Source organism: Ursus arctos, unplaced genomic scaffold, assembly GCF_023065955.2.
Source record: "Ursus arctos isolate Adak ecotype North America unplaced genomic scaffold, UrsArc2.0 scaffold_22, whole genome shotgun sequence".
NCBI classification, from domain to species: Eukaryota; Metazoa; Chordata; class Mammalia; order Carnivora; family Ursidae; genus Ursus; species Ursus arctos.
The window spans coordinates 5,239,017-5,266,232 of record NW_026622897.1 but is presented as its reverse complement, the minus strand read 5'-3'; the positions used below and the strand labels follow the sequence as shown (position 1 = coordinate 5,266,232).

The window sequence follows — 27,216 nt, the reverse complement described above, 5'->3', positions numbered from 1 at the left end:
TTCTCACCTTGTTTATATATTGTTTTCCTAACCCAGTGAGCATTTTTATGGCTGTTGTCAGATAAATCACTTAATATCTGTTTCATTAAGGTCTGGTTAAGTCTTATCTCGTTCTTTTGTTTAGCACAAATCCCTCTGTTTCTTCATTTTCCTTAACTCTTAGGTGGTTTCTACCAATTGACCTTGTGTGGGAGACGAACCTCATTAGTCAGGCTGGCCGAAGGTCTTGTCGTCTCTTAATCATCTTTGATCGCCTCTGCTGCCTTCTTGGTTTTCAGTGGCTCCCATTACTTGAGGGTGTGCCAAGACGTGAGTGTCCTAGAGGGAAGGACTGCAGTCGGCACCTAGATGTAGGCGGGACTGCTGGGCAACAGCTGGGAAGGTATGTAGTTAGGCCTTTCCTGAGAGAAAGCAAACAACAGACTTTGTGGCCAGCAGCCTCTGCCATGGAGCTGGGTGTGGGGGGATAGGGGAGGGGAGGGGGTTGCTCCTACACCCGCTAATAATTGCTTCTGTGCTACAGTTCTTTGCAATCCAGGAGTGCAAGCCCTGTTGCCTATCAAAGCCAGGTGATGCAGGGACCCAGCCTTTGGGTGGCAGCTGCAAAAGGTAGGGCACCAGACATATATGCAAACTACTTGTAGGAAGATACTTGTCATTTGTAATGAGTTCAAGTGAGAAGTCAGAGGTGGGGTAGGCTGGCTTCCTGGTCACCAGGCAGGACCACAGCTCACTTCTAGACATGTGCTAAATTCTTGTCCTCCATAAAAACTGTTCTCTTTGTCTTCAGGTTCTCTAGAACTTTATTTTGAATGAATTTTTCTTTATAAAAGAGTTCTTGCCCTGTTTCTGCCTTGACTACTAGTAATTTGATATATACCAACCTTCTCTTTTTACTTTATAATGGAGCTTTTCAGCTTTTAACTTCTATAGTAATTTACATTCTACTGGCATTTGCCTTTAGTTACCATATATATTTTTTTTTACCCCAATTTTACTACATTCCCCTCCTCCCCCACCAGTCCTTTTAAACTTTTAAATTTAAAAATTAAGAAAATTAAAAATTTTACATTCTTGAATTCTTTTGATTCTTTCCATGTGCTGGTAATAAATTTAGCCATTTTTGGAGCAAATATTAGAGCATATTTTAAAAGCTCTTGCCTGCCTAGAGATTCCTAGTACCTTTGTTTCATTAAAAATACATAGATGTTGGTCACTTGTCTTCCAGTATTTATTAAAACAAATAAAGACTGAGGCTACCCATTTTTTCACCTACATGTTTTCTCCAGAATCTTAATAGGATTCTGCTAATTTTGCTAATGAAATAAGGCCTACAGTTTTTTTCTATTATAATTAATCCTTGGGAGTACCACATTTTTTGTTCGGGTTTTTTTCTTTTTAAGAAATACCATTTACTCATTGGTTCTGTATTTTTCTTTTCCTCTCCCAGAACTGTCAGAGAACTTTGCCATGTCACTGACTTTGAGATGCAGTGTTAATTCTGCTTGTCTTCAGTGAAGTATTCTAATATATTTTGGGTTTCCATTTCTTCATGTGTCTTACCCCTGCAGTCACAGGGCGGAGGCTTACTGAGCACAGCTGCAGCGGAACTGCTTGGAATGGACCCAGCTTCCTGACCAAGCCGCTTGGCACCAGACCTTGCAGTTTCCCTACTCCATGCCTCAGTGTCCTCATCTGTACCTGGAAGGAAATGATGGTACCCACCTTCCAGAGTTCTTGTGAAGATCAAAGGACTTAGTACATAATGAGCCACAAATATTAGCTGTGATTGCTCTACAGATAATTTTAAGTGTTCTGTCTGAATCTTAACATTTTTTTCCTTATATTGTCTTTTTGTTCCTTCTTAGATAAGGATTCCCAAGAATCATTTGCTGAGAGACTGTTTATACGTGACCCTCTCTGCCCCTTCCCTCCCCCAGCGCTGTCAGTCCCACTGGAAGAGGAGCTTCCCTTCTCCGAGCCACTGCTGAGGTGGGTGCACAGCCACTGCATTTTCTCCTGCTTAAGAACAGTCTCTACACTTGATAAATCCATCCGGTTGAGCAGTTCCCCCTGCCCCAACTCTTTCTCCTCTGTGTGCTGCTGTAGTAATCCGGAGGCCAAACCCAAGGACTTTCTCAGACCCGCTACCCCTCCCCAAATCCTGCATGCTAATGTTGTGAGAAATTGTACCCCCTCTAGACCTGAGCACATGGATCTGTCCTGTTTCCACCAACACTGCTCTCAGTTTCAAGAGTCTACTAAACCCCAGTTAGTTACACATGACGTTCGCTTGACGTTTGACAGTCCTCAAAATATAAATGATTTGTTCTGTAGAATGGAAGCATCTACTTCTAAGCCACTAATAACTGCACACTGGTATTGCAAATAGTACAGCTTTATAAAAAATATTTTGAACTACTAAAGATTACAAAAGACTTAAAGCAGAAGAAAACATTTATTTATAATTTCAAACAGTTTGAGAGTTGATCTTATTATCTTACTGTGAAAATGAAACAGACTGAGTATATAACCTGGCCCAGGGACCACAGCAGACCTTTCTAGCCACGTAGGACTATGGCCGTAGACAACACCAGTTGTCTACAGCTTCTGGATCAGCAGGGCAGAAGCTCCGCCTCCTCCATTGCAAATGCTGGCGAGACCGTATTCTCCTTGCTTCAGGGCATGTACCAAATGAATGACGATCCTGGCTCCAGACATCCTAGGTTTAAGAAAGCATTTGTGCTCTTTAATAAATTACAGAACACCTAACCAAACCAAGTTTCCATTCCAAATTAAGTTGAAAAGTCTGCTAGAGAATTTAACTCCTTTTCTTAAAACACTGTTCTTAGGCAACAAATGTGGCACATCTGTGTTCAGTGTTGGATGCTGTCAGAAATGGTGTTTGCCCTTCGAAGGGCAGATGGGAAGGAAACCGGTTTGACCAGGAGTACCAGGGGTCCGCGTGAAGCAGTTACAGCTTAGACAAAACCACGAAGGCCGTTACACAGCCATCAGCCTGGATGGGGAGAGTCGTCTGACGTCACCTACCCAATCGGATGCCCCAGAGAAACTGCTCCTCCATCGATGTTCACTTTCTGGGGATCGAGGTCCAGCGTTTTAATGTTTGCTAGCACAACCAGACTGAAGGCTTCGTTCACTTCCCACAGGGTAATATCCTCTTTTTTCAGTCCTGCATCTTTGAGAACCTAAAATTTTTTTTAATGATAGATTAACAGTCAAAACTTATTTTCATTGTTTCCGATCCTCTCTCCCCGTATTCCTCACTGATTTCTGCTCTCTCTGGGTGCTGGCCTCAGAAGTTCCCTCCCAGGGTGAGGCCCTCTCCTGAAAGGGAATATTTGCTGGAATCTCCTGAGATCCTTCAGCCCCTAAACTTCTTGAGCACCGTCTCTTCCTGTGACCCCTTAGCAACTTCCCTTAGAGACACTGACAGCTTCGAGTATGTAGGTTTTCTCTGTTTTTAGTTTTACTCTGAGACCAGCTCCCAGCACTTCGTTTCAGAATGGAGACCTCTCCTAGTAGTGAATTATTCTAGAACCAGAACCTTTAGTATTCCCTTTTTCTTTGCCACACCAACCTCCCACTTTGTGGTTACCGTACCAGGTGTGAGCACCCTACTTAAAATGTAATTACATAGTTCCCCTGAAGCTGTAGTCTGGGGGTTGCTCAAACTGTTTTCAGAAGTTGGAAGATTTGGGGGCCCCTTGATGGCTCAGTCGGCTAAGTGTCTGACTTCAGGTCAGGTCATGATTTCGGGGTCCTGGGATTAAACCCCTCATTGGGCTCCCCGCTCAGTTGGGGAATCTGCTTCTCCCTCCACCCCTCCCTCTGCTCCTGCTCTGTCTCTCAAATCTTTAAAAAAAGTAGGAAGATTTGAAACCAAGCTATCTCTAGGCTTCTGCAGATGAACAACATTTAAAACCTCAACCCTGCAGCTTTGCTCAAAGCCAAGCAGAAGCTGGCATGATGGAGTTCTCACCTTAAGTACAGCATACACAGGTGCAACTGGAAAATCAATAGGTTCGACAGCAGCATCAGCAAATGCTTCATTTAAAAAAGATAGATGTCAAATAGGTCATTAAAATCTTTTTTACAGGTGATAGCTGTCATTATATATAATATGCAAGACTGCAAGCTTCCTCACCCCAATAATGTATGTAAACGTATTTGTTCCTTTTCCAAGATTCCAGGCTTTATAAAATTAGATCCAGCATCTAGGCCACTGGGTTTTGTAAGTAGAGGGCTGGGGGAAATTTGCCTCCAGGGACACGGGCATTAGCCAGAGAGGGAGAGAAGCTAGGTACGACCACAGGGGGAATGCACTTCCTGCAGCTCCGGGGGGTTGAGGCTGAGGCGGCAGCTACACGTCCTCTAATATGCAGAGAAGCCTCAGAAACAAAGAATTATTTGTTGCAAAATGTCAAAAGTGCTGAGGTTAAGAAACCAAGATCCCAACTAAAAATGAGAAGGGGTGCCTGAGTGGCTCAGGGAGTTAATAACGCATCTGCCTTGGTTTTGGCTCAGATCACAATCCCAAGGTTGCATGGCTTCTGTGCTCAGCAGGGAGTCAGCTTGTCCCTCTCCCCCTTCTCCTCCCCCTGCTCGCGATTTCTAATAAAATCTTTTTAAAAAATAAAATGAAGTTGTAAGGCCTTTATAAAGTGATATTCAACTCATTAACAAGGTGGATTTTACAGCTAAAAATATGTTTAAGGAAACTGAGGGTATGACAGTTCATAAATGCCAAAACAGATTTCCTATTTCTAGACCCCTAATTTCATATTCTTTTTACTCTATCTGGTTCCTTTTCCCCTTCGTGCCAGGAACATGTACTTTCTATTCTCCCACTCATCAGACAGGATCGGAAAAGATCTTTAACGCTTACTCTTCTACAAAACGAGCTTTTATCACACAGTACCACCTCTAGATGGAAGTCGCCGACTTCAACACCGCGTATTACCAACAAGGAAGCTCCATTTCAGGAAGCTTCAAGGGGGTTAGGAAGAAACGAGTTTTGAACGTGTTTTACCTGCTACCCTGGCCAGCGGCTTCACGCTGAGCCTCCGGGCCGCGTCCGTCGTCATCAGAACCACAGCAGCCGCACCGTCGTTGAGCGTGCTCGCGTTGGCAGCTGTGATGGTGCCTGAAAGCAGCAGCGAGCGTGAGGTCACAACACACTTCCACCCCGCAGTCACCTGGTTCAACTGAATGCACCCCTGGCTTGCTAGATGCGTGGACATGACCAGGACGCATGGAGATCGTTCCTGCTTTCAGGGAATCTACACTGAGCCAACTAACAACTCCTGTGCGAGTGCCTTTCTGTGTGTGTTCTGCACCGGTTTGTTCAGAGCCAGCTCAGGAACACCTGCACGGTGGCAGTAGGGATACGCTGGCTTACAAGTCTTCCACGATGAGGACCAGCTCAGTACTTTTTCTTCCCAGAGTCTAACTTCGCTTATCCACACTAGAGCAGATACTGTGTCGAAACCAGGTACGTCTTCCTACGAGCACTTGAAGTTAAATATCACGAATACTAAAAATCACTGTACATTTTAAATTTTACAGTACGTAAATTATGTCAACTAAGCTTTTATAAAAATTGGAACCAAGACCCTATAGTAGATGGCACCTAAAAATATAAAAATATATTTTGCAATATAAATTTTACATGGTGTTTTAAAAAAGACTGATCCATCCCTATAGTTGGTATTGAGAAATTCAAATCAGGAAAGACAAAAAAGGCAACTTTAGATTATCACCAATAAATCTGCTAATTTTAAAAGCAGAACAGACCACCTCAAGAATTTCAAAAGCATTAATTGAGAACACTGGAATCCCATTTATAGTAGCATTCAACACTTACTTACTGAGGACCTACTACAAGTCAGGCACTGGAAGTAAAACAGTGAACAACACTGCTGCCAACTTAATCCTCAAGAATCTTACAGGTATTTAACATATGAACACCCTTCATTTCAGAATAAACTTTGGAAATGAACTACATATGAAAAACTGAATTCTATACTCATGCTACAGTCTCTTCCCTAGGATTTCTATATTGAAGGTATTAACTTAATTTTAAATACTTTTTGGATAAATTTGTTAATTTCACATGAGCCTGACATACTGAAAATCTTAAATAACATCTAGATGTTTTCTGGAATTACTTTTCTAAAATCCTTAGGCAGTTCCAAGACTAGAGATGGTTTATTAACCCCATTTTTTGCCATGTTTCATTTCTTCATACTAACCATTTTCTTTCTGGAAAACTGTCTTCAGCTTTGGAACTTTGCTAAAGTCGACACGTTTATATTCTTCATCTTCTTTCACCAGTACATCGGGTTTACCTACAACGCAAGTGTTTCATCACCAGTCAGGACGAGTCACTCAGTAAGACACAGCAGGTGTACCTCCCCATGCTGGGCCTGCACACCTTGCACCATCCCAAGTCAACCCTACTCGAGAATACACCACCTACCATCTTTGTTAATGAATTAAAAAGTTTATTAAGTAGTTTAACACAGTTTAAATCCTTGATTTGGCCACATCCCATTCTCTTCTGACCCCCTTTTTAGATCACAGATCCCATCCGCTCTCCTGACCGCTGGGCTGGACAAGCTCTAGTAATTCCACCATCCTGAGCCCCGTCATTTCTCAGTGGAAATGGAACCTAAACCAAGTGTTCACTTTGGGTTCTGCCGGAGTGGGTGAGGAGAGCCCTCTGCTCTGTGCCTGAGAGCCTTCAGATGGGACTCTAGAGACGGGATGAAAGTTTGCAGTGCTCAGCACCAGGTCCCGTCCCCAGAGCTCCCAGGGTTGCCGCTAGCTGCCGAGCAGCCTTCAGTTCTGGGAGGTGCCCCCGCAGCCTTCTTCCTCACTTCAAAGGCTAATAAACTGTCAGTGATATAAAAAAAGGTTTCTAATAAATATATTTCTCAAATTGAAAACATTATTAGTGGAATTTGCAGTTGAGTTGGAAGCGGATATGAAATTGGGTTGACTTACACTGTCTCTAACCTGGCAGCATTTCCCTCTACTAACCATAAGCAGAAGTATTTATGTCCTCAGTTGAATAAAGATAAAAATATACTAATTTAAAACAAGATTTTTCAGCAAACTGTGAAAAATCTATTTTGGAACATCATCCCTCTACCTTTTACTGTAATTGTGACAGGGATAACTTCATTTCCAAATTTTCCTGCTTCCCACGCTGCTCTACTCCTGGTGTACGAGTTAATCGCGTACGTATCCTGTTCCTCTCGTGCAATGTTCATCTTCTTCGCGGTATTCTCAGCACAGTTCCCCTGATAAAAGTTGGAATTCTTAAAAAAATAATTCACTTTGCATAATTTATATCTATTAACTTGCATAACATAAAATAGCGGTTAGCCGTTAGTTTCTTAAAATATACCTCTTTCTGTACTAGGTCATTTTTCATTCATGTCTCACCTTTAGATACTTCAGTGAGCCCAGAAATCCTATTTCAAAGGCAAATAAATAGTTATGGAATCCATTATCAGAAGTCAGAAACGCCCTATTCCAGTGTGGGGCAGTGTATTCAACAACGGAGTCAAACTGATGCAGGGAGTAAAGAAATATTTTCCTGAAATGCATGGCTAAAATAAACATATAGAGCCCATCCTTCAATTTCTAAAATATACATATTTTTAAAAATCAAGCAGTACTGTATACTAGATGGTATTTCTCCTTCAAAATCAAGAATTACCATATGGATTTTATTGTAGACATCAGTTAGCCCATCTTTCACAATCAAATCTTCAAGCTTGACGCCACCATACGGCGTTGCTCCTCTGTTCATGACGTAGGGAACGTTGGACATGCTCTCCATCCCGCCTGCCACCATCACATCCTGCTCAGCAACAAAAACAATGTCAACTCAAACGACCTACAACCCAGTACACCCACCACACAGCTACCACAAACAAGAGTCGACTTCGTTGGGCTGTTACACGGCAAAGTAGGAAGTAACCTCTTTGACCCTGATGAAAAGAAATGGTCCAAAACGTGTCATGAAAATTAAGAATCAGGTATTTATAATACCAGGATCCTTCATGTAAGACTGACCCTCTCGTGACATTCTTCTAACCCTTCATCGCACTCAACACTGCTAAAAATGTAATGTCTTCTAAAAGATGACAAGTAACCTGTTTGCAGAAATAATCCTACTTCTTTGAGATTCTCCTGATCGACTTTTCCCAGACGGCCGTGATAACTTCCTACGTGATCATCCGACACGCATCCTTGCTTCCACCCCAGCGGCGCCGACACACGCCCAGGTCACTCTGGCTACAATGAGAGACTCCTCGGCCCTTCCGCTGGAAGGCTTCTCGCCCTTTCCAGTCAGGTCATCCGCACCTGCTGCAGGTCTTCAACGACCTTGTGCTCACTCACACACCCCTGTGCACTCTGCCCCACCTGCCAACATGTGAAACACCTGTATTTCCTTTAAAACTAATCAAGACGTGGCCACGTCGTGCTTTCCCTGACCACCTGTGCCCTCTTGGAAGAGTTGCCCTTCCTTCTTTTTTGTTCCCCAATTAGTGGGAAACGCATTTATGAGCACGACTGTACTGCACTTAGCTGCACTTGCGTGTCCCATCTTCACCAAACGCAGCTCCTTTCAAGGCCAGAAACCTTGTCACATTTATTAATATCAATTAACCTGTTAGTACAAACCAACAAAAAAAATTTGTATATAAAGGCTAATGTAAAACAAGTAGTTTAACATAAAACATTAATGTAAGCATTAAAGCCAAGTGATTTTCTCACAGCCTTTAATCAGGAATAAAGACAAACACAAGTTCCAGACTAAAGAAACCTAAATATTTTCCAGTTCTGAAATCAAGAAATTCTCAATTAGTTCTCATGTAACTTCTACTCAGTTATCCTAAAATACTGAATATTCCCTGGGGATGATGGCAGTAATAAGTGACAGAAAATAAGGTATCAATTATTCCTCAATACAAAATAAAAATGGCCACTTTCCAAAATATTTCAGAATATCGTGATAATTCAAAATATTTATTCCTAGTATTCCTGTAAGTCAAGTAATTGTATACACGCACAAATAATACCAGCTCAAAGTATGTCAGTGTAGTGCAAATAGCATTTGCTACAGAATCACAATGAATCCACTGAGACAACACTTCCCTCCACAAACAGTTTTCCAGCACATAAAGCTCCACCGATTTCCACTCGCTCTTGTGACAGGGGCTTAGTAACACCCTGTGTTGCTGTTTCGCTCTGTACAGATGAGCTCTCAATATTTGCAAAGTAGGCAATCGGTACCACTTTCATGGAAAGCACTTGAAAATATCATCTGAAAATTTTCTGACTCAAATTCTCTTAGTAATCTTTCAAAGAGACCAATTTGTACACGATGTCCGGCGGCCTCCAGTGAATGTCATGTAGCAGGTGCTCAGCTCGTGGGGCAGAAGGAAGATTTCACGCTAGTCTGGCTCCAGACTTGGTGTTCCTACCACTACATTGTACTGCCTCCGAGTTGTTGCTCAAGGACTGAGAAGTATTTACAAAGATACAGCGGAGAGGCATATATGGCAGCATTATTTAAAATAGTGAAGAAGGGGAGACAACCTAGATGTCCATTTGATAAGGGCTCAGAGTATAGGCCGTTACTCATCATTACACTATCATGTGCTGATGTAGAAAGATCTCACAGACATTCAGTGGGGTACACAGTTTAAGCAACTTGCCCAATGTTTCTCTGCTTTCAGTGGCAGAATACACAAAGAGTGGTGGAGAGAAGAAGACTTATTCGTTTTATACTTTTCTGTACCGTTTAAGTGTCTAGCATGTGCACACATGGGATTTATAATAGTGTCAGACACACAGCTAGATAGCACTCTATCCTTTTTTTCCTCTTTGATTTATAACTGGAAACAGGGAGAAGTCAACAGTACACGTAACTGTGGTTCTTGTGCGTGTAAGCAAGCGTTCACAAACACCTCACAACAGGCCCTCGTGTATCACACCCTGAGACCCTGAGAGGTTGGAAGACACGAGGTGGGGACAAAGACACCTGCTTTCTAATTGCAACCGCGTAACTGTCGGCCGTGTCTCAACCTCACTCTCAAGCGCGAAACGAAGGGCTTGGATCTGCCCAACTCTCGGTTCTGTGAAACCGGGTCTGCTCTCCTCATGCCACAGCATGCACGTGCCGAGCAGCCACCTCCTGCTTGCCCTCAGGTAAAGACGAGCGGAACCAGGCAAGGCAGCAGAAAGCGTGATTTAACAAATGAACGGGGCGACGCAGGAACTACCGATCTGTCATCAGTTCTGGGCTCTGTCAGTGACTGGATTCCCAGGCTCGGCACCTTCTTCGCATCTACAATGAAAACCCTTCTTATTCTGGCAAATAAATTTTTTGTGTGTTGAGTCCCCCAGAATCTCAGAAAAAGACCAAGGGCCACCTGAAAACCAAAACATCTTCGCTGAAAACTACTTTCTAACACAAGACATTCAAGCTACTGTCTGAGCTCCCCTCAGATGGAATAAGCCAGGCCAGATGCTCCCGAGCCTCAGAAACAACACGCTACTGGCACTGAGGGGAAAGCATCTCACTTCTAGAGCCCAGTGTGCCTCGGCTTGTAGTGTCTTTTAACACTGCATATTATTTCAGTTATAAAATGGAAAAGAAGGTGCTTCTTACCTGATGTCCACACATAAGGTTCTGAGAGGCCATCATGATGGCTTTCATGCCTGAGGCACAAACTTTGTTCACAGTGGTGCACGGAGTAGAAACAGGTAAGCCTAAAACCAATACAAACAAGTCCTACTTCTGAAAAGCGAAGATACCCTTCAAACACAACTGTAGAATTTAAATTAACACAACAGGGCACGTGAACCTCGAATGTGCAACGACATCACTCCTGCATTATATTACACATTTAACATCGTGTTTAAGCTGAAATGGTCTCCACTTTGCTCTCGCAAACACAAAGTATAAAAGCAAACACGGATCCTAGTACCTGCGCCCAGGGCTGCTTGCCTTGCTGGGGCTTGGCCTTCACCCCCTTGCAGAACGTTTCCCATGTACGCTTCCTTCACTTCTTCTTTTGGAATCCCTTGTTTTACAAAAACAAAACAGGCATTTCCATGTTTTAGTCAATTTAAATATAACTAGTGGTTACCTAGTCAGGTTCATGATATTACCCAGCAGGAACTGTTTCTTCTTGTCAGCTCTGAGTTTCATCCCAAATGTAGTACAAGGATTTCTTTACGAGGAAATTTAGAAAGGCAGGCATTGAGTATTTCTAAGTTATGTATACAGTAAGTACAAAGTATTTGCTCCATTGAATCACTGCCCCCCTCCACACAAAAAGCAAAGCAACCGGGGCACCTGGCTGGCTCAGTTGGTAGAGCACGTTCAAGCCACGCACAGAGCTTACTTTTAAAAAAATAAAAAATAAATAAAAAACCCAGAAAAGCAAAGAAGTGACTGACCGGCCTTTTCGATGGCTCCCTGAATTGCAATGGACCCGAGCCTCATGGCCGGCAGGGAGGAAAGGCTGCCCAGAAAGGATCCAATGGGTGTTCTTGCTGCACTTACTATGACCACTTCCTACCAAGACAGACAGTGGTAAAAATGATCACACTTAAATATTTTATCCAAACCATCTTTCATTAAATAAACAAAATTGAGAGCTACACAGTAGTCCAACGTTATCCATGGGGAATTCGTTCTAAGACGCGCTGTGGATGCTGGAAACCTCGGGCAGAACGGAGCACTAGGCTGTGTTCACTCCAGCCCGCGCACCGAGTCAGGCTCGGTGACAGATGGGCAACAGTGACTCACCCAACAGAGCGCTACAGCGACGTACGTGAGTGTGGTCTCGCAGAGTGTCGCACGGACTGTACTCACCCTTACGACCGGGATGCAAGATGATAAAGTGCCTCCATGACAAGATGAAGGGAGGCGAAGGACACGGGCACTGGGCTACTACTGACTTCCTGAGGATGGCAGGAGGAGGCTCATCTCCTTCCAGACGGAGGCAGACCACAGCCAAGTGGAACCGTGAATAAGGGGGGCCATTTTATTATCTAAAATACAGACTTCTTTTTTTTTTTTAAATATTGTATTTATTTATTTGAGAGAACAGCACACGAGTGGGCGGAGGGACAGAGGAGAGGGAGAAGCAGACTCCCCGCTGAGCAGGGAGCCCGATGCGGGGCTCGATCCCAGGTCCCTGGGATCATGACCCGAGCCGAAGGCAGATGCCACCCAGGCTCCCCTAGACAAACTTTTTTATGAAAGACTATTTACTCAATAAAGATTAAAATATTCTAAATATCTGAATAGCAGTAAGACTGATGAGTTCACTGTGATGATGCCTTAGGATCTCTGCGTATTTTAGACTTGGTTTGTCTTAGGCTGGAAACCAGAAGCTTAAATTTCACTTCTACTCCTCAGTGAAAAGAAGGGATCACTTTACCCATGTTCACTGCACAATCAAGAACCCGAACCAAAACGCTTCCTTCCTGAAGACAGTTCTGGGCTAGGAATCCAGACCCACATGCAACGCAGAGTCCTAACTTCCTAAATGATGAATTCGAACAGTAATACGAAATTGAAGAGAAAGCAGCTAAAAGCTCTCCTAAACACTGTCAAACTCTATTTTAACAACTCCCTCCTTATACTTCCCTTCCACATTCTCCTACTGAGCTGGGGGATAATAAGAGAACTGTTCCTCAGATTTTGACAGAAGGCTGTCACCAAGTCATCTGAGGGACCCAACAGACACAGAGGACCCATCAGAAAGCACCACGCGATCAGATGACGGTCCTCCCTGTGTAATCCCCAGCCTGGTTCAGTTCCTTTTTCTAGGATCTTCCATGTATCCCTCACAATACAGTGGGGGTCCCTGAGAGTAAGGAGGAACACCGCACAGTTTGAGAGAGAAGGCTGTTCTGCGGGAGATGCTGGGGAAGCAGGAGCAGTTGAGAGGGGAGGGCCCTAGACTGTGCTCTCTTCATCAGCACCTGGGATTTCAATCATTAGCTATTCCTAACCCCTGCAGCATCCCAAGATGACCCCACATACATGCAAATATAAGAATATGCATTTTTATTGACTATATTTCCCTTTAAATTCTGTAAATTTTAAAGCACAATTTAAATTTATACTTACATTCAAAGTGGGTTTTGATACGTAACTTCGCTCCACGTGTCTTATTTCCTGTAATATTAATATTTGTAAAGTTATAATGTAAAAAATTTTAACCTACATCATTTCATACTTCTCTGTGTGGGATTCCGGTGAGTTCTTTCTGCTTCCTTATATATATATTTTTATTATGAAATGTTAGTCACCATACTGTAATTTCGATTAGTTTTGATGTAGTGTTCCCCGATTCATTATTTGCGTATAACACTCAGTGCTCATTGCAAGACATGCCCTCCTTAATACCCATCACTGGGCTAACCTGCTTTCTTAAATTTTTATTTCCACATTCTACAAAGCACATATCATTTATAATCAGAAAAAAAATTACGACTTTATACTTTTCTGATTAGCTGTTCATTGCAAATGTTTTAACTTCTGACACCTTTTTAAGCTTTAAATCTATAAACCTTTAAGTATAAGCTTTAAATAAAATGTAGTTTTAAGTTAAATCTTCTCAATTTTCTTTTTTTTAATTGCTCTTAAGATTTTATTTATTTATGTGACAGAGAGCACAAGCAGGGGGAATAGCAGAAGGAGAGGGAGAAGCAGGCTCCCTGCCGAGCAGGGAGCCCGATATGGGGCTGGATCCCAGGACCCTGGAATCATGACCTGAGCCAAAACCATGAGTCGGACACTTGATCAACTGTGCCAGCAGGCGCCCTGAGGTCTGTGCTTTCACTCTCGGGAACTTCACACGTACACCGCTGTTGCACACCAGCACACGTCTGTGCTCAGCAGCCAAGACCTGAGTCAGCCTGCTTCATGCAAGGACTCCTCACCAGCAGCTATGCAGAAACGAGTACACCCTTCACATGTCACCTGATTTGGGGTGTTGCGTAGAGAACCTACTTACCATGAAGGATTCCAGCCTATTATCTGTGATCAAATTTGGAATTAAAAGTTCCCATTTGTATTCCTAAATATCTGGAAACTAATACACTTTTAATGGAAACCCAATATATCATACTCTGTGGGCTGTATCCAAAGCAGTGAAATTTTTTTTTAAAGTCCCCATTTGTAGCAAACATGCCACTCACTGCCTCTCCAACTACACCCCTTTCTCAAAAGGGTGCAGAAGGGACAGTCCTAAATACCTCCAACTCCCATCCTCCTCCCACTGGCCAGAGCAGACAGGACCCGGAATGGGGTGGACTTTGATGAGAGACTGGGTCGGCTGGATGACCACAGGTACTTGAACGGGGAGGTCCCAGGAGCTGGAGCTAGTCGGCACCAGAGCCAACCGCTGCCTTGTCAAAGCAGAGGTGACAGCAAAGACAAAAACCATTAGCAAGCAGAGAAGCAAAGGAATGGAACAAAAACACTCAGGGGAAAGAAGGAAAAAGAGCACAACACACTACAAGAGACAGAAGATTCCTTTCATCATTGGCTTCCCTGTTTTGGTTCCAGCAAGGGCAGAACACTTTATTTTCTTGCCTTGGACACCAAGCACTTGCCTCCTGTGTAGAATCAAAGATGCCCTTTCTCCTCAGCGAGTCCGGAATGGGATGTGGCTCCTCGCCACCTAAGCCCCTTCTCCCGTGCAAGGCGGCTGGTGCAAACGGAAGCTTCCCGGCCTCTCCATTTGGTCCCAGAAGCCACCTCCAGTTGCCTTTCCACAGACGCCCCATCTTCAGGCCAATCCCCTCTACACTGGGATCATCCCACCGCACACACTGGCTCTGCTCCCTCCCACCCGAACAACACAGGCCAACTTCCCTGAACCCACTGAGCTGTCACCTCATTTCCTGGCTCCCCAGGACATGAGTTCTCCACCCAGGGACTTCAAGTTTGTTTCCCATCCTCACCTCCGCCTGGCTGTCCACGCGAGTGCACGTGCTGAGCCAGGCCCCCCCACGGGCAGCGGCCCGAGCCGCCTGTTGCTGGGCGTCGGCACTCACAAGGCCTGAGGTTCCCTCCCACCCAGATGGGGGGTCCCCTCCTCCCCTGCCCGCCCTCTCTTCAGCCCTGACCGCTCCGCGGACCTCCAGACTCAGAGTCCCAGTGCCCAGTTCCAGCTTCCACCCAATGTCCGAATCACCACGCCCGATTCCCACCCAGGACACCAGCTTCTTCCCAGCACGTCCTCCCTCAGAGTGTCGCACTACCATTTACCCGGTGCTCGAGCCAAAATCCGAGCACTCGCCCTTCGTCCTGCCCTGAAACCCAGGTAGTCTACCAACGGACACTGCCAACTCTGTGTCCTCCCCGGGCTTCACCTCCACCGCTGCCTCCGAGTCCCGTCGCCTCTCTCGCTAGTGTCACAGGCACTGACTCACCTCCTGCCACCCCGGACTCCCGCCGGCAGTCAGCCAGTTTTAAACACATCAATCAGATCTCATCGCTGCCCTGATTAATCCTTCCACGGCTTTCCATCACTCCGGGGATGACATCCAAGCCCCGTCTGTCATTCTACAATAACCCAGCTCCTCACTTCTGTCCAAGCTCACGTCACTCTTGCTCTGCGCCAGCCCACAGTTTGTCCTCAACCCGCCCCACCTCCCAGACGCCGCCAGTAACAGCCCATGCGCCACTCTCCACGCGGGCTCGTTTTCACCTTTCCACAGTGCTCCTCCCACACGACCCCACGGAAGTCAGCCTCCCCCGCCTTTCACATGTTTACTGTCCTTCACAGCACCTCTCACACGGGGCCAAACGCAGCCTCCACTTTATTCTGTCTGTCTGTCTCCCTCTCCCTGTCTGTCTCTCCCTGTCTCTCGTCGCCTCTGTCTTGTCTCTGTCTGACTCTGTCTCTGTCTGTCTCTCCACCTAGGTCAAGCTCAAGCTTCCTGGAAGCAGGGCCGTCTGTCGCTCAGGCTCCATCCCTGTCCTTTGGCACAGCGCTCGTGAAGTCTCCCAGGAGCGAACGACAATCCCGTGGCCGAGTCAGGACACCGAGCACGGTGTGTCATCAGTAGGCAGGGGATGAACACAACCAGCAGACTGTGATCTGCGTCCCGGGGCCACTCAGCCACACCGCCGGCCCGGAAACCTCCCCTGCCTGCCTCACCTTCCACGGCACCCTGGGAACATTCTCATTTTTTCCGGAACAGCAATTTCGTGCCCCTCGGTGGCCTGTCTCCACACTGTGAGTTCCAAGAAGAGACACATTATTTACTGTCTCCCCATGACAGCAACAGACACTAAACAAATATTTGACCCAACAAAATCTGATGCTCATCAGCAAGTATGAGAAACAACACTGCAGGCAGGTAAGTCCTTTCGGAAGCCGGTGAAATGGCTACTGAGCTAGGGGTGAGGGTCTACCCTACGTGGAGGGGTCAAAAAGGGCTCCTGGGGCAGCCCCTGGAGCCGAGAAATGAGTCTGAGAGCGCAGCCTTGGGGGGACCTAGGAAAGGAGCACTTGGCACAGGGAAGGAGGAGAACCAAGGCCTTGAACCATGAACACACCTGGCACACGCGAGGGAGAGGACGTGGAGGAGCGCGGCAGGGCCAGGCAAGAGCTCCGGGCCGCGGCGAGGGAGGGCACAAGAGGGCGCTACTACCACTCGTATTTTACAGGTAAGGAAACAAAGGCACAGTCAGGCACGCAACTTGCCCAGGTCACATAGCCGATAAGGGGAGAGCAGGTATTTCAAATCTAAGCAGTCTGACTCTATCTATAGATACGTGTATATGTATATATACTTAGATATGTACACTTATATGTATAATAGACACATTGTATATTATACATATGAGTTTATTTAAAAAATAATAATAAAATTTAGGAAGCTGAGGCCAGTACTTTCCAAAGTACTGCGTCATCTTTCAGGAACTAATGATTTGCTTATGATGTATTTCACTGATCAAGTTTGTCAACAGAACACCAACGTTCCTTTATTCCATTGTAGAAACAGGTGGACCCACAGGAGACAGGTAGATTCGCAAGGAACACCTACATGCCAAAAATAACTACAAAAATGAGCCAAGTGAGTTAGAAATTGAGCCATAATCAAGGAAATATTTTGGGAAAACTGATTAAACCATTTTTGGAGCTTTTCAACTTCTTAGTATAGAGAGCTTAGCAGTTAGTATTTAAAATATCTTTGTTTATGCATATTATTGTCTGTATAAGGAAAGCAAAATTCCCTGGGGCGCCTGGGTGGCTCAGTCGTTAAGCGCCTGCCTTCTGCCTTCCGGCAGCTCAGGGCGTGATCCCGGCGTTCTGGGATCGAGCCCCACATCAGGCTCCTCCGCTGGGAGCCTGCTTCTCCCTCTCCCACTCCCCCTGCTTGTGTTCCCTCTCTTGCTGGCTGTCTCTGTCAAATAAATAAATAAAATCTTTTTTTAAAAAAAGGAAAGCAAAATTCCCTTATGTGAAAGTGTAATATCTCAAATCTGCATTTCTTTTATAAGTTTGTTTTTTTGTTTTTGGTTTTGGGTTTTTGTTTTTTTTTTTAGAGAGAGCACAGGGGATGGAGGGGAGCAGCAGAGAGAGTCCCAAGCAGGCTCCATATCTAGCAAGAAGCCAACATGGGGCTCCATCTCACAACTCATGAAATCATGACCTGAGCCAAAACCAAGAGTCAGATACTTAACTGACTGAGCCGCCCAGGCACCCCATCAAATCTGTATTTCTTAAGGTCTTTATACAGCTCTCTAAGTATTAAAGAGTGCTGCTAATTTCAATCAACAATTTTCATCTTAGGTTATTTCATTTATATAATTCCCTTGTTAAAACGTTACCTAACCCCTTTGTTATATTAAATTTTTACAGCACTGAGTGCTCTGTTATGGATTAAATTGTGCCTCCCAACCCTACCAAAAAAAAAAAAAAAGTTCTAACCCCCAGTACCTTAGGATATAACTTTATAAATGTGGTCTCTATAGAAGTAATCACGTCAAGATGAGGTCATCAGGATGGCCCTAATCCAGTACGACTGATGTCCTTATAAAAAGAAAATTTTAACACAGAGAAAGACAAGCACAGAAGATGAAGAGAAGACCGGGGCGGGCGGGGGGGGGGGGGGTTGCCATGTGCAGATGGAGGGTAGGAATGATAGATCCGCAAACCAACAACCTCCAAAGATCGGCAGCAAACTACCAAAAACAAGGATTAGACAAGGGGGGGATTTCCCTACAGGATTCAGAGGGAGCGGGGTCCTGCAACACCACGATTTCAGATTTCCTGGCCTCCGGAACTGTGAAACATTTCTGTTGTAAGCAGTCCAACTGGTGGTATTTTGTTACAACAGCCCAAGGAAGTAATACCCCCTCCCTGTTGAAAATCTCACCTCCCTGGGCTTTCAGATGACACTACATTCCCTGCTTTTCTTCCATGACACTATCCTCTCTTCATTCACCTTGGCAGGCTCCTGCTTTTCTGGCCCGTCCTACAACACCGTGTCTCCCAAAGGCACCATGCTAAGCCCTCCCTGCTTCTCCCTCTACACCTGCTCTCGGTGAGCTCATCAATGCCCATGGATGCCACGGTCATCTGCAGCTGGTGATTCCCAAATCTCCATTTCCTCCAGTTCTCTTAGCCATTAAACCGGCAACTCCAAACTCAAGTCCAAAATACAACTCATCACTTTCCTTCTACCGCCACATCTGTTCCTCTGAAAACCACTACTGTCCACCGAAATGGCAGGCCAAGGCCCCCAAATTATTCTCAACTCCTTCTCACTAAGCTCCTCTTAGTCCATCAGTTATTAGGTCAACAGACTCTACCTCCAGTCTGTCTGGAATCTATCCGTCTCTGCCTACGTTCACTACCACTTCAGATTGCTATCAACACGTGCTGGCTTACCACAAAACTCGACTGTTCTTTTGGCCTGTATAAGAAGAAAGTCCCAAGGACTGAGGCGCAAAAATCCACAGGGTTAGAGGGAATGGGGAGTAAAAACAGTAAGGGTATCCATCAGGATGCAACCAGGAAAATAAAAGCCATTCTGTTTGAAACATAATTTAACGCAGAGATTAAATATACAGGTGATAGAAAAGCTAAGAACAACAGGAGGCAGGCAGTAGAGATTAGCAACAGGAAGGCATTAGCACACATAGGCTGTTGGGATGAAGGGAAGCAGCAAGGTCACCAAAGCCAAGGGGTCAGGGTCACCCTGCAGAAGGAAGAACCAAAGGAGCCACAGACATTGTCAGAAACACCATCTACGGGCAGACAGAAAAAAATTATCCTGGCTTCTCCCAGTCTCCTACCAGTGTCTGAACCCAGGTGACAACACTGTGATGTTTGCACCTGCAAGGTCAGCCCCACAGCCACACAGATGAGAGGAGGGAAAGAATTGGGAGTAAACAGGCTGAGGACTGGCACAATGCAAGAAATTCTTTTAAAGTCTGAGTATTAAAAAGAAACAATAATCTGGGGTCAAATCAGCAAAACAGGAGTTTCAAGGAGTATCAAATGCAGTATAAGATCAAGAAGATTTTTAAAAATACAAAAAAAAAAGCACTGGCATTCTTCAAATGAGGGGCACAGAAGTCTAACACCAGAGGCTTAAAGAGTAAGGGGATGTATTTAAAAAACAAAGTGGTTACTGCTGGAAAGGCAACAAGCCCCAATAAATTAGTCCATCACTTTGCTGGTCATAAGGCTGACTTTCCATCTGAAGGCAAACCTCAAAGAGTCAGTGTAATGGGTGAAGGTCAAATTCCATTCAACAAACTGGGACTGAATAAGGAAAATCCTGTTACAACAGGTTTCCAACTAATTGCCAGAATTCAATAAAATGAGCACCACATGCTGTAAAACCCACAGCGCCATTCTCCTCACCAGCAACATGTGTTTGGTCGTAAGTTCTTGATTAAACTATAAATTAAGAGGTTCTGCATTCGTTTTTGGTTTTTTTAGAGGGCGTAGTTCACCTAATTCACCTGGTCAACATTGGTTGAAACCCAGGTTAACCTACTTGTATTTTTTCCTGACCTCCCAAATCATTCCATAAAATAACAAATATGCTGATCAAGAACTGATCCAGGTACGTTTCCTAGTTCCTCTCTGCCCCTAGGTTAGGGGGGAAAAAAAGAAAAAAGAACTCCTCCTTCCTGGAAACCCACTCCTCCTGACCTTCCTATTAGCTCAGTCACCCAGGATTACTCTGACTCTTCCTTTTCCCCTTGGCTCCTCACACCCGCTCCCTATTTGTCAAATTCTACATTTGCGCCTTCACAAATCTCTTGCCGAACTCTGCTGCTACCTCTTACCGCCTCTCGCCAGCGTGTAGCTCAGGTTACTTCACGCCAAAGTAATGGTTTCCCCCACACACACACACCTCAATTCTCCCCGACCGCTGGCCATGACAAAACCCACATCACCACCGTCTCCACTGACTTGGGTCAGATTCAAACTCTTACAACATGGGCGGATTTCAGAGTGTCCAACCGGAACCAACCTGGCAAAGTCACGGTTCACCAGCCACACCCCGAAGTTCTCTACTACTTCCCAGGTTTTGCCAGGCCGCAAATCTAAGACGCAGGCTCCGTTGCTTTGACAGTCTTGGAAAGACACTCTCCCTTTCACGGACGTGGCTCCCGCGTTCCCGACACACAACAAGCGGGAGCGAAGCACTCTGGACGCCCTCAGCGCGTAACACCAAGTACGATCTATGAGGAGCCACTGATTTTCCGCGGTAAGCCTGAAGCCGCATCAGAGCAGGGGTTATCTTCTCCCTTAGGACCTCACGCCTGCAGGCCCCATGCTGCCCTACTGCCTGAACACAAGCACGCTAAAAAAAATCCCGGAGAAGGCGTACGGCCCAGGCGGCCCGTCAGGCAGGCCCAGGGCCCGGCCCTTCTGGCTGCCGAGGTCCGTGCCCCGTGCAATCCCAGCGCAAGGGAGCAGTAGGAGGCGGCGGAGACCCCGCGAACCACGGGTACGCACAGGTGCCAGGTAGCGGCGCGCCCGGCGCGCAGGTGGGCTTCCCCGGCGCGGATCCCTAGGCCTACACCCGGGGCTCCGCGCGCCGCGAGCGGGGGCCCTCCCAGGCAGGCGGGCCGGCACGCCGCGGCCCGGCCCCCAGTCCCCCTCACCTGCAGCAGCCTCTGGAGCAGGGGCCCGCGCCCGCGGGCGCTACAGCTTAGAAGGGCCGCCAACACAGCCATGACCACAGGGCGTCTCAACAGACCTCGCAGACGGAGACTACAGGAACGCGCAGCCAAAGCCCGCGCCGCTGCCCCTCCAGCCGCGCTCCCGGCGCGCCGCGCCCCGCCCGCCCCGCCCGCCCCGCCCCTCCAATAGTGGCCTCGGACGGCAACTGCGTGCGCGGCTATTGGCCGGCAGCGCAGAGCCGGGCGGCAGGGGGCGCAGCCTCGGGGCACAGACTCGGCCTGAGGCGCTGGCACAGAGAGGCCGCCAGTCCCTTTCTCCCATCCTCCCCCCCACAGTCCCGCTTCTGACCTTGCCGCTCGGGTGGTGCAGGTGTCACCCAAGCGTTTTCCGCTCACAGAACTGGCTTCTCCCACTCAGACTCACCCAGCTTATTCAAATGTTATTGACCAATCCAATTAGCTTTTTGTTTGCGTTTAAAGATTTTATTTGAGAGAGCGCGCACGGGGCGGGGCGGTCAGAGAGAAAAGGAGAAGCATTCTCCCAGCTGAGCAGGGAGCCCGGGGCGCGGGGCTCCATCCCAGGACCCCGAGATCATGACCTGAGTCCAAGGCAGACGCTTAGCGGTGGGAGCCACCCAGGCGCCCCACCAATTAGTTTTTAATTTATGATGAGATACTTTTGCAACTATATTTCAGTAAGAGGAGGAATAGAATACATGTTAATAGCTAACGTTACTGAACATTTAATAGGAATTTTTAATTTATTTATCTTTTAAGTAATCTCTCCGCCCAACATGGGGTTGGAACTCAGACCGGGAGATCAAGAGTCGCATGCCCCACCCACAGAGCCAGCCAGGTGCCCACACAATTAATAACCATTATATTAATCTTGGGGAGTCAGTAGGCTCAGTCGGTTAAGGGGAGGACTCTATTTCACCTCAACACAAAGTACTGGAGCTGGGGTGGGAACTGATTATTTCTACATTGCGTTGCTTCCCTGATCCTTTTCCCAGGGAACCACGAAAATGTCAGCTGTGTTTACTGTCCTCACACGTTGGGAACCCATTACTTAACCTTGAATCTTCACCTGGAGACAGCAAATCATTGTGTCTCTACCATTATGTTTTTTTATATTGATTGTCATACAGAAGACACAAGGAATAGGGTGCCCCTCGGTGGCTCAGTCAGTTGAGTGTCTACACTCGGCTCAGGTCATGATCTCAGGGTCCTGGAATCGAGCCCCACATCAGGCTCTCTGCTCAGCAGGGGAATCTGCTTCTCCCTCTCCCTGTGCCACTCCCCCTGCTTGTGCTCTCTCTCTCTCTCAAATCTTTTAAGATTTTATTTATTTGAGAGAAAGCACAGAAGGAGCAAGAGAGGGAGAAGCAGGTGCCTGCTGAGCAGGGAGTCCCACGTGGGTTTTGATCCCAAGACCCTGGGATCGTGACCTGAGCTGAAGGCAGACGCTGGACTGACGGAGCCACCCAGGCGCCCCTCAAATAAATAAAATCTTTAAAACAGAAGAAGAAGATACAAGGAGTGATAGCATACAACTTAGCCCAAGACCATATTTTTCCTAAAGTAAAATTCCCACCCTTCATTAGGTTTTGTTTAATATTATGTTTTGTTGGCAGATGAGGGAGATTGTATTTTTCAAAGATGGCCACACCTGTAGTTAGCCACCCGCCCCCCCCAACAAGCCCTTCTTTCCACATGACTGATGCTTACTCCAGAGATGGGGTCTGTGTTCCCTCCCCTGGAATCGAACACGGACTGCCTGGACCTGTGCAGTATGGCAGAAATGAGGCTGTGTGATTTCCCAAGTTAGGTCTATGCAGAAATGTGGATCAAAAGCCTTGAAATGATTCCAGTCCCCAGCATTCAACCCTTCCAGCTGAAAGCCCGAACATTATGGAGCAGAGATAAGCCTTCTCTTCTGTGCCCTGAATTCATGGTCCACAGAACCCGTTAAAGATATTAAATGGCTATTTCTGTTTTTAAACCACTATGTTTGGGGTTGGGTTTTTTTTTTCTTTAAACAAAGCAATAGATAAACACAGCACCCCTATCTTTAACTTCCCAGGCACCCCTGGTTGTCTCTTAAAGTAGTGTTTGATTCCTTCACCCACCAGAGCCTCTATATTCAAAGTCACCAAGTCCTACCCCCTTCCTTTGAAGGTCACACTCAATGCCTTCTCTCTTGCTAAGCCTCCTCCAGGCCAAGTACAAACCTCTTCATACCTATTGCTTCAACAGCTACTGAAAGAAAATCATTACAGTATGTATCCATGCTGAAGCTCCGTATATGTGTGTGTGTGAGGCCCAACATATATATACCTATATAAGAAATATATATATGGGCGCCTGGGTGGCTCAGTTGGTTGAGCCACTGCCTTTGGCTCAGGTCATGATCCCAGGGTTCTGGGATCGAGTCCTGCATTGGGCTCCCTACACAGCGGGGAGCCTGCTTCTCCCTCTGCCTGCTGGTCCCCCTGCTTGTGCTCTTCTCTCTGACAAATAAATATTTTTTAAAAAGAATTTTATATATATATATGTGTGTGTATATATATAAAAGATTTATTTATTTGAGAGAGAGCATGAGCAGGAGAGACAGAGGGAGAGGGAGAGAATCTCAAGCAGACTGAATTGAGCACGGAGCCCAACGCAGCTCCATCTGATGACCCTGAGATGACCTGAACTGAAACCAAGAGTCAGACGCTCAACCAACTTTGCTCCCGAGGTGCCCCCCAAACGTCACAGATCTAAAGCAAACCATCTCACTGAGCACTACTTACCACTCTGTACATGTAGATACTTCACTTCAAAATGCAGGCCAAGAGGCAAGCCAGCGGCAACCGAGACGGTATAAGCACGCCAGGAGACACTGAACACTCGGCGAACACAGAAGTGAAGGTAAACACGGTCTGATTGTAGATATAAAACAGAAGTAGAATTCATAAGCTGGGGTGGGGAGGGAAGCAGTAGAGAATTCCATCAGGGTTGCTGACCCGGGAGACCAAGTTCCGAAGCGGAGCAAGTGTCTGACTCCTGATGCAATGTTCAAGAACCGGCCGTAAAGACACGCTGCTCCTGGCAGGGAAAGCCTGGCCTGGAGACCGCCTGGAGCCTCCACACGCAGATAGTGGCAACGGTAAGGGGAGCCAGTGAAATCAGCCCGGACGATCACGTGGCCCAGCAAGAGGAGGGAACCAAGAGGAGAGCCTGGGGCGTGCAGGCAGAGGAAGAGCCAGGGAAGGAGACTGACAGAGCCAAGAGACGAAGTGAGATGAAGCGGGAATGGTATCCTGGACAGCAGGGGTTGAAACGAATTCTCTAAGTGGGAGGGTTCAAGATGCAAGTGCTGTATGTGGAAATTAAGGAACAAAACAAATGAGCGAAGGGAATAAACAGGCCAGCCAAGAACCAGACTCTTAACTACAGAGAATGCACTGATGGGCACCAGGGGGGTGGTGGGAGGGGTGCAGCAGGTGCTGGGGAGGAAGGAACGCACCTGCTGTGACGAGCGCGAATGTATGGAGGCGTTGAATCACTAAAGTGTACTTCTGAAACTAATACCACACTGTATGTTAACTAACTGGAATTTAATAAAAGCTTTAAAAAAAAGTTGCAAATGCTCTAAGATCAAGTGAGAGGAAGATCGAAGATGCACCTTTGATTAAGCAACAGGGAGGTCACGGATGACCTTGGCAAGACAATGGTGGGGACATAAGGCAGTGAGTACTACGGGGAAGAACTAGGGGCAGACAGTGGACGGCACTTTCAAGATGTTTAGAAGAGAACAGAAGGAAGAAACTAAGGTCACAGCACAAGCAAGGTAGGGGAAGAATTTTCTGTAAGGATGGCCGACACTTGAATACGTCTGTTAGCCAGGGGGTCTCGAACTTAGTGTGCATCAGCCTTACCTGGAGGGCTTGTTGAAATTCACATTGCTGGGTCCCACCTGAAGAGTTCCTGTATCCACAGATCTCGGGTAGAGCTCCAGGATGTGCTTTTCTGAGTTCTCACGTGGTAACACTGCTGGTCTGTGGACCGAAACTTTGATAACCGCTGTTGAAGGCTAAGGAAGAAATAACCAGACAGATGTCTGGAAGGTATAGGGGACACAGGGACCTTTGCAGCAAAGCATAGGAAGCAGGAGGTGGGTTTCAGTGAGAGAGTAAAATAGTTGTCCCTGAGTAAGAGTGAGGGAGCTCTTCCCCTGAGACAGTAGGCAGGTGAAGATGTGCACTGCTAGAGGGAAAGCCTAGAGGTGGAGGGAAGGCCCCATTTCCTCAGCTATTTTCTCAAAGCAAGGTCATCTGCTGAGAATGGAGAAGGATAGCACACTTGTAGCAGCCACAGGAAAAGGACGGAGTGAAGGTATTCCCACATCCCGCTCTTTCTCAAAGGCACGGGACATACTGTCTCAGTGACCACTGCGGATTTTCCAACCTGGCTCAGTGCAAAGCTGGCTCTTTCCTCCGGCCTTCGTCTACCTGGTTGCCACTGCTAAGCTTCCAACATCAACCACGGTCGAGGAAATCTCTGAACAGCATCAGTCTGCCTCAGTAACCACAACGTAATAAAGGAAATACTGGATTTCTCGAGTCACTGAATGAAAACAGCAAAAACCATTAACGCCCGGGAAAGCCTCCTGTCATTCTTTAGACGAGCAGCCGAAGAGGAGAGCAGATCTGAGTTTGGACCAGCACGTGTGACGTGAGATCATGACCGGGCCGCAGAGCAAGCGGCTCCTTACTTCTGTACTCACTCTAGGACGTCACGATCATCGTTTTTGATCTTCAGTGTGGGAACATTTAAAATTTACACAAACAATTGTGTATATATTTACATGGATATCTTTCTCTTTAATCAGACATTCATGAAAGTTTGTAAATCAAGAATCTAAGACTCCAGGCTGTCCATGGGTCAAAACAGAATGTAATGACATACAAAGCCCGTATTTGATTTTAGAGCTTAGAATAAGCAATCGGAAAATAAAGGCTCCTCATTCAAAGGTTAAGATACCGATCTATGCTATTCCCAAGCACACGGGTTCTCACCCACTCACCCCACATTTGAGCGCCTACTGTGTACGTGCCACACAGGTTTCTTTTTGTATTCAGTTTTAGCCGGACTCGATTCAACTTTTAATATTTTTGGGACTCTGAGAAAAAAAAATTATACAAAATTACAAACTTTCCCTTTTCCACGTTGAGGTGAATGAGCTCTTTATACATTTAGTTATTACCTGCATGTTGGGTTTATCGTTTACGAGTATTTCCTCCCATTCACTAGGTTGTCTTTTTGTTCTGTTGACGGCTTCCTTTGCTTCACTTTCGTATAGTCTCAAGTTTCGTGGTTTCAGGTCTCACATTTAGGTCTTTAACCACTTAATTTTGTGCACAGTGTAAGAAAGTAGTCCAGTTTGGGGGCGCCTGGGTGGCTCAGTCAGTTGAGTGTCTGACTTCTGATTTCGGCTCAGGGTCATGATCTCAGGACTGTGGGATCAAGCCCTGCATCAGGGGCTGCGCTCAGCAGGGAGTCTGCTTGAGATCCTCCCTCTCCCTCTGCCCCTCCCCCCCTCAAATAAGTAAATAAATCTTAAAAAAAAAAAAGTGGTCTGGTTTGGCCAACACCATTTATTGAAAAGACCATCCCTTCCCCCATTGCATATTCTTGCCTCCCATGTCATAGATTGACGGTATAGGCATAGCTTTTTTTCTGGACTCTTTATCCTGTTCCATGGATTTACGTGTCCACTTTTGTGCCAGTAACACACTCTTCACATACAGGCTTCGGTGTTCCATCTGTAGGGCACGGACAGAAGAGACTTAGCATAATTCTTAAGGAGCCCTAGGGTTTTCAGAGTGGTACACGAGCATTCCCTTCAACTTAGTCGCCAGCGGCATCAGCCCCTAAGAGTCAGGCCGTCCTCGGAAGCTTTGAGGCATTGACTTCTGCTCTCTAGCTATCAAAGTCCT

At 46.3% G+C, this 27,216-nt stretch overlaps 1 protein-coding gene across 1 annotated transcript; it reads right to left on the bottom strand.

Annotated features, from left to right (window-relative positions):
- Window positions 1-2,439: 2,439 nt before the first annotated feature.
- Window positions 2,440-21,389, bottom strand: ACAT1 (acetyl-CoA acetyltransferase 1). The gene is made up of 12 exons (XM_026505825.4): window positions 21,215-21,389; window positions 13,193-13,240; window positions 11,509-11,626; window positions 11,034-11,129; window positions 10,715-10,815; window positions 7,751-7,894; window positions 7,178-7,328; window positions 6,276-6,371; window positions 5,054-5,167; window positions 4,004-4,068; window positions 3,052-3,209; window positions 2,440-2,722 (listed from the first exon to the last, which is right to left on the bottom strand). The coding sequence occupies exons 1-12, from the start codon at window positions 21,284-21,286 to the stop codon at window positions 2,602-2,604; spliced, it is 1,284 nt and encodes a 427-aa protein (XP_026361610.1). The 5' UTR covers window positions 21,287-21,389; the 3' UTR covers window positions 2,440-2,601.
- Window positions 21,390-27,216: the final 5,827 nt, after the last annotated feature.